The sequence below is a fragment of the Oncorhynchus mykiss genome, chromosome 28, assembly GCF_013265735.2.
Source record: "Oncorhynchus mykiss isolate Arlee chromosome 28, USDA_OmykA_1.1, whole genome shotgun sequence".
NCBI lineage: Eukaryota > Metazoa > Chordata > Actinopteri > Salmoniformes > Salmonidae > Oncorhynchus > Oncorhynchus mykiss.
In genome coordinates, this window is record NC_048592.1 from 36,469,405 (window position 1) to 36,485,216 (window position 15,812).

General features: G+C 44.7%; 1 protein-coding gene across 2 annotated transcripts; it reads left to right on the plus strand.

Moving 5' to 3' along the window:
• The first annotated feature begins 4,727 nt into the window (after positions 1-4,727).
• Positions 4,728-12,179, plus strand: zgc:136930 (uncharacterized protein LOC563946 homolog). 2 transcript variants are annotated; one of them, XR_005040261.1, is made up of 10 exons: positions 4,820-5,344; positions 5,845-5,905; positions 6,060-6,155; positions 6,500-6,679; positions 7,108-7,233; positions 9,012-9,232; positions 9,581-9,627; positions 11,172-11,216; positions 11,899-12,017; positions 12,059-12,179. XR_005040261.1 is itself a non-coding variant. In XM_036966843.1 (9 exons), the coding sequence occupies exons 1-9, from the start codon at positions 4,749-4,751 to the stop codon at positions 11,955-11,957; spliced, it is 1,431 nt and encodes a 476-aa protein (XP_036822738.1). In that variant the 5' UTR covers positions 4,728-4,748; the 3' UTR covers positions 11,958-12,052. The 2 variants fall into 2 exon arrangements, 1 of the variants encoding a protein (XP_036822738.1); XM_036966843.1 differs by lacking the exon at positions 12,059-12,179 and having other exon boundaries at positions 4,728-5,344; positions 11,899-12,052.
• The last annotated feature ends 3,633 nt before the right edge of the window (positions 12,180-15,812 follow it).

The following is a 15,812-nucleotide window of genomic DNA, read 5'->3' on the forward strand; positions in this document are numbered from 1 at the left end:
GTAATATTAGATCTGTGTTTATATTTGACATGTTAGTCATTTAGCAGATGCTCTTATCCAGAGACTTAACAGTTAGTGCATTCATCTTAAGATAGCTAGGTGAGACAGCCACTTATCACAGTCAACTATACAGGATCTGAAAGTTCCATTCCAGCTGAACAATGGATATACAGCACCTTCAGAAAGTATTCAGACCCCTTGACTTTTTCCACACCGGTCCAACAAGGGCTAACCTACATCAAGTCCACACTGGCCCAACGTGGGCTAGCCTACACCAAGTCCACACCGGTCCAACAAGGGCTAACCTACATCAAGTCCACACCGGTCCAAGAAGGGCTAATCTACACCAAGCCCACACCGGCCCAACAAAGGCTAGCCTACATCAAGCCCACACCAGCCCAACAAGGGCTAATCTACATCAAGCCCACACCGGTCCAAGAAGGGCTAATCTACACCAAGCCCACACCGGCCCAACAAAGGCTAGCCTACATCAAGCCCACACCAGCCCAACAAGGGCTAATCTACATCAAGCCCACACCGGTCCAAGAAGGGCTAATCTACACCAAGTCCACACCGGGCCCAACGTGGGCTAGCCTACATCAAGCCCACACCAGCCCAACAAGGGCTAACCTACATCGAGCCCACACCGGCCCAACAAGGGCTAACCTACATCAAGCCCACACCGGCCCAACAAGGGCTTGCCTACACCAAGCCCACACTGGCCCAACGAGGGCTAACCTACATCAAGACGGTAGTCCGTCATTGTAAATAAGAATTGGTTCTTAACTGAATTTCCTAGTTAAATAAATCAACTTCAGCAATTTACATGTAATAATGAGAACAAATGAAAACATTTCCCAGTAATGGCAGGACATATGCAATCTAGATTCTGTATTAAAGAGCACATGTATGCTAACTAGTGATGTGGCATTCAACCTTCCAATATGAGAGAAATAGTATATGACCCCGGGGGCAATCTTTACAGTATGATTGATTTTTTAGCGAAGCGCCGGCTACACAGATAGCTTATGGTCGATTTAGGCTGAAATCCTGCATACATGTTTTCACACACCGTGCAGGTATGCCCCACCTGCCGCATAGAGAGGTAGGCACGCTACATACACCCTCTTACATGGGAAGACTCCCAAAAACGGCGTCCTAAAAACGCCTGCAGAGGCTTTTCAAGACCAGACAGTATCCTTTGCATCACCACTTGAATTCCAGGTTTTTATGAGCATCAGGAATGAGAACCCGTTGGGACATATTGCATAGTTGGGAGACAGCCAGGGGGGAAAAGGCAGTATACGTTTTATAACAAAGTTATACTACTGTAACTGATATCGTGTCGAAGTGAGGCTGTACATGTTTTTATTTTATTTATTTTTTACAATTATTAAAGGCTGAATTCAAACTCGAGCATTAAAAACATAACATAATTGACATACAGGTTGCCACAAAATAAAGGAAACCCCAACGTACTGTCTTAATAGGGTTGTTGGGCCACCACGAGCCGCCAGAACAGCTTCAATGTACCTTGGCATAGATTCTACAAGTGTCTGGAACTCTATCGGAGGGATGCGACATCATTGTTCCCCGAGAAATTCCATAATTTAGTGTTTTGGTGATGTTGGTGGAAAATGCTGTCTCAGGCGTCGCTCCAGAATTTGTTCAATTGGGTTGAGTTGGGTTGGGTTGAGATCTGATGATTTACACACACACAGAGAGACACACACACACACACAGAGACACACACACACACAGAGACACACAGAGAGACACACACACACACACACAGAGAGACACACAGAGAGACACACACACACACAGAGACACACAGAGACACACACACACACAGAGACACACAGAGAGACACACACACACACACACAGAGACACACAGAGAGACACACACACAGAGACACACAGAGAGACACACACACACACACACACACAGAGACACACAGAGAGACACACACACACACACACAGAGACACACAGAGAGACACACGCACACACAGAGACACACAGAGAGACACACACACCCACAGAGAGAGACACACACACACACACACACAGAGACACACAGAGAGACACACACAGACACACACACACAGAGACACAGAGAGAGACACACACACACACAGAGACACACAGAGAGACACACACACACACAGAGACACACACACACAGAGAGACACACACACACAGAGACACACACAGAGAGACACAGAGAGAGAGACACACACACATCCTTTAAAACCCTATACTCCTTTGAGACCTCTCTTTCAAAGTCCCTGAGATTTCTTCTTCTATCCATGGTAGCCAAAATAATGGGCAACTGGGCTTTTTTTTACATGACCCTAAGCATGATGGGATGTTAATTGCTTAATTAACTAAGGAACCACACCTGTGTGGAAGCTCATGTTTTCAATATACTTTGTATCCCTCATTAACTAAAATTTAAGCCAATGAGAGGGGACTTCTTTCAAGATTAATGAGTTAATGACAAAGTATGTAGTTTGATAGGCAATTCGTTGCATTTAAAGTTACGAGTGAAAAGACACCAAAAAATACAATACAAGCACTTTTTCAAATATACGTATATATACAGTTGAAGTCGGAAGTTTATCTACACTTAGTTTGGAGTCAATACAACTCGTTTTTTCAACCACTCCACAAATTTCTTGTTAACAAACTATAGTTTTGGCAAGTCTATTAGGACATCTACTTTGTGCATGACACAAGTCATTTTTCCAACAATTGTTTACAGACAGATTATTTCACTCATAATTCACTGTATCACAATTCCAGTGGGTCAGACGTTTACATACACTAAGTTGACTGTGCCTTTAAACAGTTTGGAAAATTCCAGAAAATGTCATGGCTTTAGAAGCTTCTGATAGGCTAATTGACATAATTTGAGTCAATTGGAGGTTTACCTGTGGATGTATTTCAAGGCCTACCTTCAAACTCAGTGCCTCTTTGTTTGATAGAATGGGAAAATCAAAAAATATCAGCCAAGACCTCAGAAAAAAATTGTAGATCTCCACAAGTCTGTTTCATCCTTGGGAGCAATTTCCAAATGCCTGAAGGTACCACGTTCATCTGTAGAAACAATAGTACCCATGTATAAACACCAGGGGACCATGCAGCCGACATACCGCTCAGGGAGGAGATGCGTTCTGTCTCCTAGAGATGAACGCACTTTGGTGTGAAAAGTGCAAATCAATCCCAGAACAACAGCAAAGGACCTTGTGAACATGCTGGAGGAAACAGGTACAAAAGTATCTATATCCACAGTAAAACGAGTCCTATATCAACATAACCTGGAAGGCCGCTCAGCAAGGGAGAAGCCACTGCTCCAAAACCGCCATAAAAAAGCCAGACTACGGTTTGCAACTGCACATAGGGACAAAGATTGTACTTTTTGTAGAAATGTCCTCTGGTCTGATGAAACAAAAATAGAACTGTTTGGCCATAATGACCTTCCTTATGTTTGGAGGAAAAAGGGAGAGGCTTGCAAGCCAAAGAACACCATCCCAACCGTGAAGCACAGGGGTGGCAGCATCATGTTGTGGGGGTGCTTTGCTGCAGGAGGGACTGGTGCACATCACAAAATAGATAGAATCATGAGGATGGAAAATGATGTGGATATTTTGAAGCAACATCTCAAGACATCAGTCAGGAAGTTAAAGCTTGGTCGCAAATGGGTCTTCCAAATGGACAATGACCCCAAGCATACTTCCAAAGTTGTGGGAAAATGGCATAAGGACAACAAAGTCAAGGTATTGGAGTGGCCATCACAAAGCCCTGACCTCAATCCTATAGAACATTTGTGGGCAGAACTTAAAAAACGTGTGCGAGCAAGGAGGACTACAAACCTGACTCATTTACATCAGCTCTGTCAGGAGGAATGGGCCAAAATTCACCCAACTTGTTGTGGGAAGCTTGTGGAAGGCTACCCAAAACTTTTGACCCAACTTAAACAATTTAAAGGCAATTCTACCAAACACTAATTGAGTGCATTTAAGCTTCTGACCCACTAGGAATGTGATGAAAGAAATAAAAGCTGAAATAAATCACTCTCTACTATTATTCTGACATTTCACATTCTGAAAATAAAGTGGTGATCCTAACTGACCTAAAACAGGGAATTTTTACTAGGATTAAATGTCTGGAATTGTGAAAAACTGAGTTTAAATGTATTTGGCTACGGTGTATGTAAATTTCCCACTTCAACTGTATATATATCTTTTTTACCACCAATCGAAAGGGCAGGTGCTCCAGCACCCCGAGGGCTCTGTCTGTGCCTGAGTGGTGGTGTGGCACAGTTACAAGCCTCGTCCTGTTCCTCCACTCCCACAACCACCCCCCCCCCCCCCCCTCCACACTCCCTGGCTCCACAGTATATAAATCCAGATCTGCTTTCTTTGGGGAATCGACTCTCATAGACAGCTCTATCTCCCATTCTCTTACATCTGCTGCATATGCTGTGATCCTCAGTTGCACATCATGTCCGTGACTTGGTCCTCCAGGATGTCGGCCGGTGGTGGCCATGGCCTGTCTGGGGGAATAGGAGGCGGTGGAGCCAGGTTGGGCTTTGGCTTTGGGGGAGTTGGAGATGGCTTTGGGGGTGGTGGCAGTAGCTTTGGGGGAGGTGGCAGTAGCTTTGGGGGAGGTGGCAGTAGCTTTGGGGGAGGTGGCGGAGGAGGCTTGGGCATGGGGCTGGGCTTGGGAGGTGGACTGGCTATGGGGTCTGGGCTGGGGTTGGGTGGGGGAGCAGGGGGTGGGCTGGGTTTCGGTGGTGGCTTAGGTGGAGGTGGAGGTGGTGGTGGTGGAGGATATGGTGGAGGTTATGGTGGAGGATATGGTGGAGGCGGAGGTTATGGTGGAGGTTATGGTGGAGGTTATGGTGGAGGTGGAGGTTATGGGGGTGGAGCCCTGATGGCCAGTCCTGCCTTCGCTATGGGACGCACCATGGCAGCAGGGGGGATCGGTGGCGGGTCGGCCATGGCATTGGGTACCTCTCTGGGCCCAGCATTGGCTCCTATGCGGTCCCGGCAGGCAGAGAAGAACATGTTGTCCGGCCTCAACGAACGTTTCTCCTCGTACATGGGCAAAGTGAGAGTCCTCCAGCAGGAGAACGCCATCCTGGAGGCCAGACTGTCCCAGTTGTCGGGGGGTGCGGACATGGGGTCTCCAGAGTCCTCCACCACCACCACAGCGGAGTACGAGGCTCAGCTCAGCGAGTACCGTGTTGCCCTGGAGACGCTCACCCTGGACACCATCAAACTGGAGATCGAGCTGGACAACGTTCGTGGCACTGCCCACGAACTCAAGGCCAAGTGAGTGTCCGTTTCACATATTTTATTTCACTTTCAGAGAATGATTTAATATATTGGTTAGAGTACTAGCACAATACAACTATCAATATTCTAACTTAGTCCACCTTTATTTAGCCAAATACTGTAAGTAATTGAACATTCAAGAAGCAGTTATTACTTTATTCGGTTTGATAAAACTATATGAAAACTCAAAACCTTGATCCTTTAAGATTCCTCAAGTTGTTCAAAATATGCCTCTTGACCGGATAGCTTTTATTTTGCATAGCACTTTTAAAAAATAAATCCTCGTCCCATAATCATCTGGCCCCTCTATAGACAAGCTTGATGGTTAGATGTAACTTCCTTGTACAGCTGAATGGTGCATTAAAAAGGTTTTTTAATCCTCGTCCCATATTCATCTGGCCCCTCTATAGACAAGCTTGATGGTTAGATGTAACTTCCTTGTACAGCTGAATGGTGCATTAAAAAGGTTTTTTTTCCTTTGCTGCATGTTGTTGCAGGTTTGACTTTGAGCAAGGTGTGAAGTTTCAGCTGGACTCTGACATTTCAGCTATGAAGAAGGTAAAGAGAGAAACAAAGAGGCATTCGTTTTTTTTACTGGGATAATGGCGTACATTTTTATGGACGTACTCCTCCTCCCCCATGTCAAAATTCCCTACTCTCCCTCCGAATTCGTTCAGCGTGTAGATGTACCACTATCGCTCTCTCTTTCCAGGACATAGATTTGGCATCTGAACTACGCATTGATTTGGACGCCAAGTACTCCAGCTTGAAGGACGAACTGGACTTTGTCAGCAAGACGCAGGAAGAGGTACAGAGAATTAAGTGTTTATGTTTATGAGTATAGTAAATTAGAAATAGTAAATTAAGTATGAGTATAGTAAATGAACAATGTCATTATTTTGATATCTGGTTGTCGAAGTGTATGTGTTCATCACACCTGACTCTCTGTCTAGCTGACTCTCTGTCTAGCTGACTCTCTGTCTAGCTGACTCTCTGTCTTGCTGACTCTCTGTCTAGCTGACTCTCTGTCTAGCTGATTCTCTGTCTTGCTGACTCTCTGTCTAGCTGACTCTCTGTCTAGCTGACTCTCTGTCTAGCTGACTCTCTGTCTAGCTGACTCTGTACATCACTGTCCAACTTCTATCCACACAGGAATTGTCCACTCTGCAGTCCAAACTGGGCACCACGTCTATGGACACGTCCGTGTCCATGATCGAGGTTGACACGGGCAAGTCCTTTGACATCTCCACCGCTCTCAACAAGATCAGGCTGGAGTACGAGAAGTCTGTACAGCAACACAGAGATGAGGCGGACGCCTACTACAAACTGAAGGTTCTTCAACCATTTACTGACTGTCTCTATCTGTCTACGCTGGCCTGGCCTGTCTGTCTGTCTGTCTGTCTAGCCTGGCCTGTATGTCTCTGTCTGTCTGTCTCTGTCTGTCTGTCTGTCTGTCTGTCTGTCTGTCTGTCTGTCTGTCTACCCTGTCTACCCTGTCTACCCTGTCTGTCTGTCTGTCTGTCTGTCTGTCTGTCTGTCTGTCTGTCTGTCTACCCTGTCTACCCTGTCTGTCTGTCTGTCTGTCTGTCTGTCTGTCATAACAAAGCATACTTTTTGATACTTTCTCGTAATCTGTATGGTTTAACACTACTGAGTGGCAACTACCTGGTACCAAGTGACAAAATGGCGCTTGTTTAAATGAGCTAATCCCAAAGAACGTCAATAGTGTTTTAACAGGGAGCGTCTCTCTCCTCCTGCAGATGGAAGAGATACAGACCGCTACCGCCAAGAGTTCAGAGGCTGTCTCAGAGGCCAAGATGGAAATTTCAGGGGCCCGGAAGGAGCTGCAGACTTACAGTCTAGAGCTCCAAGGTCTGGTCACTGCAGTGAGTGGGACCCTCCATCTTACTACATCACCTCACACACAAAAAAAAAAAAGCACTATTGGGCCAAGATAGCCACTTGAGATCTGCATACGTCATCCATATTAGGATAGTCGTCAATATATTTTTTTCATGCAAAAAAATTCTCTCTTTGACATTAATGCATGATTTATGTAGAGACCTGTCTATCTTGTCTTTCTCTCACTATTTTCATGTCGACATGGATCCACGTGTATTTTGGGTCCCTCTAGTGTATCCTCTTTACAGTAAGGTTTTGGGGGTGGGAGGGGACACCTAACATTTTGATCTCAAAGTCTTGGTCTTATCTCCCGAGTGGTGCAGCGGTCTAAGGCACTGCATCTCACTGCTAGAGGCCTCACTACAGACCCTGGTTCGATTCCAGGCTGTATCACAACCGGCAGTGATTTGGGAGTCCCATAGGGCAGCGCACAATTGGCCCAGTGTCGTTTGGGTTTGGCAAGGGGTAGGCTGTCATTGTAAATAAGAATTTGTTCTCAACTGAATTCCCTAGTTCAATAAATGCAAATAAAATGCCTCACTATGACCACGTGGAGAATCCCCACCAGAGTACTATCACAAGGCCAATTTCAGAAGTGAAACCACCTGCATTTAAACAACTGAGTAAGACCTTGTGCAAAATGTACCTCAGCCAACAAAGCAACAAAAAAACTATTTTCACACGGTTCACCAGCTACACCGACTGTTTAACTGCTGTTTCAGAACACTGCTTCCCAGCAGATCACCTTCAGACTTTATGATAAATCACGTCAGGAAGTAGTATGCAGAAGACACAGGAAGTGGTTGAATCTTTATCAGGTTCTCTGAGTGACAGGAAAGTCCCACAGATGACACCAGCTCTGAATGCGCCAGACAGACTTCCTCAGAGGGAACTTGCACAAATTCATTTGCAGTTGTTGTTTTTTTTTCTGTTGAAAAAAAAAAATGCTGTTCTTTTCTTAAACAAGAGATGATTTTCACTGTCTAAAGATCTTTGCTCATCCAAGACATTACAATATGCAAATACAATAGTTACTATAGCTAAATACTGGTGTAGAATTCATCATCTCTCTAATTATTCCCCATCTCACTCAACTCTCTACTTTCCATGTATTCCCTGTCTTTCTATCGTCTCCCTCTCTTCTCTTCTCCTCTTCCCATTCCCCTCCCATTCCCACACTCTTTCTTCTCCTCTTCCCATTCCCCTCCCATTCCCACACTCTCTCTTCTCCTCTTCCCATTCCTCTCCCATTACCACACTCTCTCTTCTCCTCTTCCCATCCCCCTCCCATTACCACACTCTCTCTTCTCCTCTTCCCATTCCCCTCCCATTCCCACACTCTCTCTTCTCCTCTTCCCATTCCTCTCCCATTACCACACTCTCTCTTCTCCTCTTCCCATCCCCCTCCCATTCCCACACTCTCTCTTCTCCTCTTCCCATTCCTCTCCCATTCCCACACCCTCTCTTCTCCTCTTCCCATTCCTCTCCCATTCCCACACTCTCTCTTCTCCTCTTCCCATTCCTCTCCCATTCCCACACTCTCTCTTCTCCTCTTCCCATTCCTCTCCCATTCCCACACTCTCTCTTCTCCTCTTCCCATTCCTCTCCCATTCCCACACTCTCTCTTCTCCTCTTCCCTGTCTCACTTCTACTTTTCTCACATAATCTCCTTCACTCCTTTACCCTCCTACCTTACTCTGTCCGGAATCCCAGCCCTCACAGTCCTCCATTCCTCTGCTCTCTCTCCACCCCTTCTCTCCAGAACATGTCCCTGGAGCAGAGCTTGGCAGAAGCCCATGCCCAGTCAAGCATGGGCGTGGCCGGGTACCAGGGTCAGATCTCCAGCTTGACGTCGGCCATCGAGGTGGCCAAAACTGACCTCCACAAGCAGATCATGGCCTACCAGGAGCTTCTGGACGTCAAGCTGGCTCTAGACGTGGAGATCTCCACTTACAGGACCCTGCTGGAAGGAGACCACCTCAAGTCAGTACAATAAATACATACAGTATTAAAAGGATACTGTGAGATTCTGGCAAAGAATGTGTTATTCTACTTCCCCAGAGTAAGATTTGTATTTGTTATAAATATAAATAATTAGAATAAGGCTGCCAAGGCAGCAGCTGCTCTTCTTGACGTCCAGCAAACGTAAGGCAATTAAAGCAGCTATACAAGTTATAAAAGTTATAAAAGTCGTTGATACCATTTGTATGTCTCTGCGTTCAGTTTGAATTTAAGTGGTAATGAAGGTAAATGAAGGCATAATATATAATGTAATCTAAAAAGAATACGAGGAGGGATTTAACTGTCATATTTTCACTCTTTTCCCTCCAGATTACCTGAGACATCCGGATTTACAACATCTTCCTACAGTTTCTCGGGTGAGAAACATTTGAAAAAAGGGAGTATAGTGGAGTTGAATAGAGTGGCCAAAAATACCATGTGGGAAAATACAACTCAAAATGGCGGTGCGAGCACCCATAGGCTTTCAGTGAGTGGCGACTTTTTAACCCCCGCCCCCTAAAAAAGTACCCAAATGGATGTCACGCAACAGTAACAATTTGTTTTTTTTAAATAATAATACAAATTGAAAATATATATTTTTTTAAATAACTCAGGATGGGCCCTTTCTAAAATCCTATATCTAATCGATTTATCGAGAAATCTTAACTAATCCATTCTGGAGATGTCCCAGTCAGACCACCTGACCGATTGTTTATCAGTAGGACCACTGGAGCTGGCATGGAGGGGGCAGGAGTGCTGGGGAGTGTGGAGGGCAGGTGTTGTGGAGGGGGCAGGAGTGCTGGGGAGTGTGGAGGGCAGGTGTAGTGTAGGGGGCAGGAGTGCTGGGGAGTGTGGAGGGCAAGTGTAGTGTAGGGGGCAGGAGTACTGGGGAGTGTGGAGGGCAGGTGTAGTGTAGGGGGCAGGAGTACTGGGGAGTGTGGAGGGCAGGTGTAGTGTAGGGCACAGGAGTACTGGGGAGTGTGGAGGGAGAGTGTCGGGGTAGTGTAGGGGGCAGGAGTACTGGGGAGTGTGGAGGGCAGGTGTAGTGTAGGGGGCAGGAGTACTGGGAAGTGTGGAGGGCAGGAGTACTGGGGAGTGTGGAGGGCAGGTGTAGTGTAGGGGGCAGGAGTACTGGGGAGTGTGGAGGGCAGGTGTAGTGTAGGGCACAGGAGTACTGGGGAGTGTGGAGGGAGAGTGTCGGGGTAGTGTAGGGGGCAGGAGTACTGGGGAGTGTGGAGGGCAGGTGTAGTGTAGGGGGCAGGAGTACTGGGGAGTGTGGAGGGAGATTGTAGGGGGCAAGAGCACTGGGGAGTGTGGAGGGAGAGTGTAGGGGTAGTGTAGGGGGCAGGAGCACTGGGGAGTGTGGAGGGGGATTGTAGGGGTAGACAGAGCCTTAGGGAGTGTGGAGGGAGAGTGTAGGGGTAGACAGAGCCCTAGGGAGTGTGGAGGGAGAGTGTAGGGGTAGACAGAGCCCTAGGGAGTGTGGAGGGAGAGTGTAGGGGTAGACAGAGCCCTAGGGAGTGTGGAGGGAGAGTGTAGGGGTAGACAGAGTCCTCATTCACCTCCACATTTCCATCCTGCAGGCTGGGACGCTCCCCGCTCCAGCACTCCCCAGGGCTCCCCTTTACCTCCCCTACCCAGGCTAGATACAAAGGCAAGTTCACACACATAGAGGGAGCCTCAGGGTAGGAGAATGGAAAACTACCCTTCTGGTCATATTATTTTCTTCGCTGAAGTCTGTAACACGTGTAGCAATGGGGAAGTTGCTGAACAGCTTTTTTTTTTTTTTTTTTTTTGGGGTCACAACATCTCATGAGTAAAAATGTTTGAATATGGCTAAACAAGGTATCTCCCTCGCTATCTCTTCTGTGCTCTTTCTCCATCCCCTCATCTGGTTTTCCTTTCATATCTGTCTTTCTAGCTGGAGGTGGAGGAGGGGGAATACAAGTTAAAGAGATCATAACAGGTCAGTCATTTTGGTACGGTATCAACCTGTCATAACATGTGGTGAATCCAGGTGAAAGCTATGATTCCTTATTGATGTCACCTGATGTCCGCTTCAATCAGTGTAGATGAAGGAGGGGGAGGAGACAGGTTACCGAAGGATTTTTTAACCCTTTTGAAACACGGATTGTGCGTGTGTGCCATTTCAGAGGGTGAAATGGTGCATGACAAAATATTTAAGTGCCCTTGAATAAGGTGTGGTAATAGTTTCCCGTGTGCATCAAGAATGATCCACCACCCAAAGGACATCCAGCCAACTTCACACGACTGTGGGAGGCATTGGAGTCGACATGGACCAGCATCCCTGTGATACACTTTCGATACCTTGTTAGAGTTCATACCCTGACAAACTGAGGCTGTTCTGAGGGCAAGGATGGGGGGGGGGGGGGGGGGGGGTGCAACTCAATATTAGGGAGGTGTTCTTAATGTTTTGTGCTCTCCGTGTAACGTTTACATGCCTTCTTACAAGTCGTCACGTCATCATGTAAAGCCATTAGTCAATACACACTGAGTACACAAAACGGATGCACACCTTCCTAACATTGAGTTCATTTTTGATGCCAAATCTAATTACAGTACTACCCTAACTGTTGTAATATATATATATATATTTTTTGTACTTCACTCACTTTGCTCCCCTTTAGAACACACAGAGACCTCCCTGATCTCTGAAACCGCATCCGCAGACTCTGAATCCACCTGATTCCACCAGGGTACCTCTGGAACGTTGGACGTTCAGATGCTCAAGCAACTCTTTTAACCTAAACCCCCCCCCCCCCCCCCCACCCCCCCCCCCCCCCCCCACCCCTATGCCCCACTTTACCTGATTTATAGACTACACAATAAACATTGCATCTTACACCTGACCCCCTGCTCATTTATGTTGGCTCTGTTACATTATAAAGTCTTGGATATGTTATTATAATTTTCTATACGTTTTTCAAACTCATATAATTTTATATGTGTGACTGAGTGTCTGTGCACTCATCAATTTACTGTGTTTTGATTAGAAATGGCATAATTACATTAGTTGCATAATTATGTGTTTGTGAGTAGAAACAGGATAGTTGGAGAGTGCATGTGAGAATGTCAGTGTGTGTGTGTGTGTGTGTGTACGCTTCTCTCTGTCATCTCTGTCCTGTTCCTCAAATATCGTTATTTTTGTGGTCTGCGCTTGGCATGCAAAGGCCCCAGATAAAGTACACCATACAATGTTCTAAACAGGACAGCCAACCCCCACACGCAACTGCTGTGAAAGTTTGTCACGCTACACAGGAAGTCATACACAGTAATTATACAGGACGGACTGTTGTCACGACAACCCTGTTGTGCGTAGGAAGGTTCATCTGTTGTTCATCTGAGGTTTGGTTAAAAAAAAAATAATCACTAGTTAAAATCTATTCATTTATTTAATATTAGTTAAGAACCTGCAGCTATACTGCATATTTGAGCAAACAATTAGCTAAGATTATTATATATATATATTTATATATATATTAAATAGTATTAGCTTATTGTAGGTAATTATTTAGTTTACTGTACATGATAATGGAACAATTACAAATTTACACAATTCGTTTTATTATTATGGTGTGCCTAATGATGTACCGTAAGTACAATGTAATACGTTTTGTAATGACTTATATGAGCAGGTAGGTTTCTGTTTGTGTTTCACAGACGACATGACACACACGTGCACACGTCTGGTTTGGGTAGAGATTACAGATGTGGTATGCCCGGAGATAATATTTGTATTTTTTATATTTGCCCATTTGTATAACGTTATAGTAATACTGCAAAGTGTTACCAAAATTACAAACTTCAAAATATGTTTTAATATGTTTGAAAGGATTAGGAAAGATGAACTAACTATTGAAAAAAGTGTAATAAACCAAATTAGGCTTTGGCTTGTCGTACTTGGGCAGCTTTTGTAGGTGCTGTATTTTCTCAGTATGCGTAGAGCTGCCAATATAATTCCAAAAGATGTGTCTAGAACCTCCTTGCCTTGCTGCTAGGTTCTAACCACACCTTATTTTTGGCTACTAGCTTTGGGCACAGTCCCCCCCCCCTTGTTCTTCACTTTCTGTTTGTGACTGCATGTGGTTACCAAGGTTACACGTTTGGAGTAAAAAAAAAAATATTAAAAGGTGAGCTCGAAATAACATTTTGTGACATTAGTTTACAAAAGTGGGTATTGGCTACATTGGCTACATTGCATGCCGTTGATATGAATAATAAAATCAAAAATTAGACCTAAGTAGGTTTAGATAAATAACCTACTTCAAATCATTAACAATGGTATACTGTAGCCACAGTTTTTTTGTCTGTAAATATCTTGAATGAACCATTATGGCTTGACGGCATTCCATTTTTTACCAAACTTGTGCACACATTAGAAAATAAATTATACTGTCATCAGTATCATTCCCACAGGATTGCAGCTTACAGTGCCTTGCGAAAGCATTCAGCCCCCTTGAACTTTGCGACCTTTTGCCACATTTCAGGCTTCAAACATAAAGATATAAAACTGTATTTTTTTGTGAAGAATCAACAACAAGTGGGACACAATCATGAAGTGGAACGACATTTATTGGATATTTCAAACTTTTTTAACAAATCAAAAACTGAAAAATTGGGCGTGCAAAATTATTCAGCCCCCTTAAGTTAATACTTTGTAACGCCACCTTTTGCTGCGATTACAGCTGTAAGTCACTTGGGGTATGTCTCTATCAGTTTTGCACATCGAGAGACTGACATTTTTTCCCATTCCTCCTTGCAAAACAGCTCGAGCGCAGTGAGGTTGGATGGAGAGCATTTGTGAACAGCAGTTTTCAGTTCTTTCCACAGATTCTCGATTGGATTCAGGTCTGGACTTTGACTTGGCCATTCTAACACCTGGATATGTTTATTTTTGAACCATTCCATTGTAGATTTTGCTTTATGTTTCGGATCATTGTCTTGTTGGAAGACAAATCTCCGTCCCAGTCTCAGGTCTTTTGCAGACTCCATCAGGTTTTCTTCCAGAATGGTCCTGTATTTGGCTCCATCCATCTTCCCATCAATTTTAACCATCTTCCCTGTCCCTGCTGAAGAAAAGCAGGCCCAAACCATGATGCTGCCACCACCATGTTTGACAGTGGGGATGGTGTGTTCAGCTGTGTTGCTTTTACGCCAAACATAACGTTTTGCATTGTTGCCAAAAAGTTCAATTTTGGTTTCATCTGACCAGAGCACTTTCTTCCACATGTTTGGTGTGTCTCCCAGGTGGCTTGTGGCAAACTTTAAACGCCACTTTTTATGGATATCTTTAAGAAATGGCTTTCTTCTTGCCACTCTTCCATAAAGGCCAGATTTGTGCAATATACGACTGATTGTTGTCCTATGGACAGAGTCTCCCACCTCAGCTGTAGATCTCTGCACTTCATCCAGAGTGATCATGGGCCTCTTGGCTGCATCTCTGATCAGTCTTCTCCTTGTATGAGCTGAAAGTTTAGAGGGACGGCCAGGTCTTGGTAGATTTGCAGTGGTCTGATACTCCTTCCATTTCAATATTATCGCTTGCACAGTGCTCCTTGGGATGTTTAAAGCTTGGGAAATCTTTTTGTATCCAAATCCGGCTTTAAACTTCTTTACAACAGTATCTCGGACCTGCCTGGTGTGTTCCTTGTTCTTCATGATGCTCTCTGCGCTTTTAACGGACCTCTGAGACTATCACAGTGCAGGTGCATTTATACGGAGACTTGATTACACACAGGTGGATTGTATTTATCATCATTAGTCATTTAGGTCAACATTGGATCATTCAGAGATCCTCACTGAACTTCTGGAGAGAGTTTGCTGCACTGAAAGTAAAGGGGCTGAATAATTTTGCACGCCCAATTTTTCAGTTTTTGATATGTTAAAAAAGTTTGAAATATCCAATACATGTCGTTCCACTTCATGATTGTGTCCCACTTGTTGTTGATTCTTCACAAAAAAATACAGTTTTATATCTTTATGTTTGAAGCCTGAAATGTGGCAAAAGGTCGCAAAGTTCAAGGGGGCTGAATGCTTTCGCAAGGCACTGTATTCTTTTTCTCTACAAAATATTGTAAAAAGTTCAATAAACTTTACTCGGTTGAATTGCTGCTCATTTTGGTGCTCTCAAGGAGTTGTTCAACCTTTTGAGCAGAGGCTGAGGGCTCTGTGATTGGTACTGCTATCTTTACCCACACCAGACGTGTGCACGTGTGCTTCATGTGCACGTGTGTGTCATGTCCTCTGTGAACATAAACAGAAAACTAAGATTTGCCCACACTGACCCACTTCCTCTTCCTCTGATGTGTGCCATTCTCTTCTGAATGTAAACAGATGGCATTGTTCACCAATAGAAATGTCAGGTCACAATGACATGTTTGTTGACAATGCTATGGCAATATTATGGACATTGATACGGTGTACATTTTAGGACATACCAACTTACAATGACATTATACTTCCTATGATGGAAGTCGCTACTCCCATACTCGACAGCGATGGACCCAATGCAGCTATAACCTCTTTTATAAACTTGGGGGGT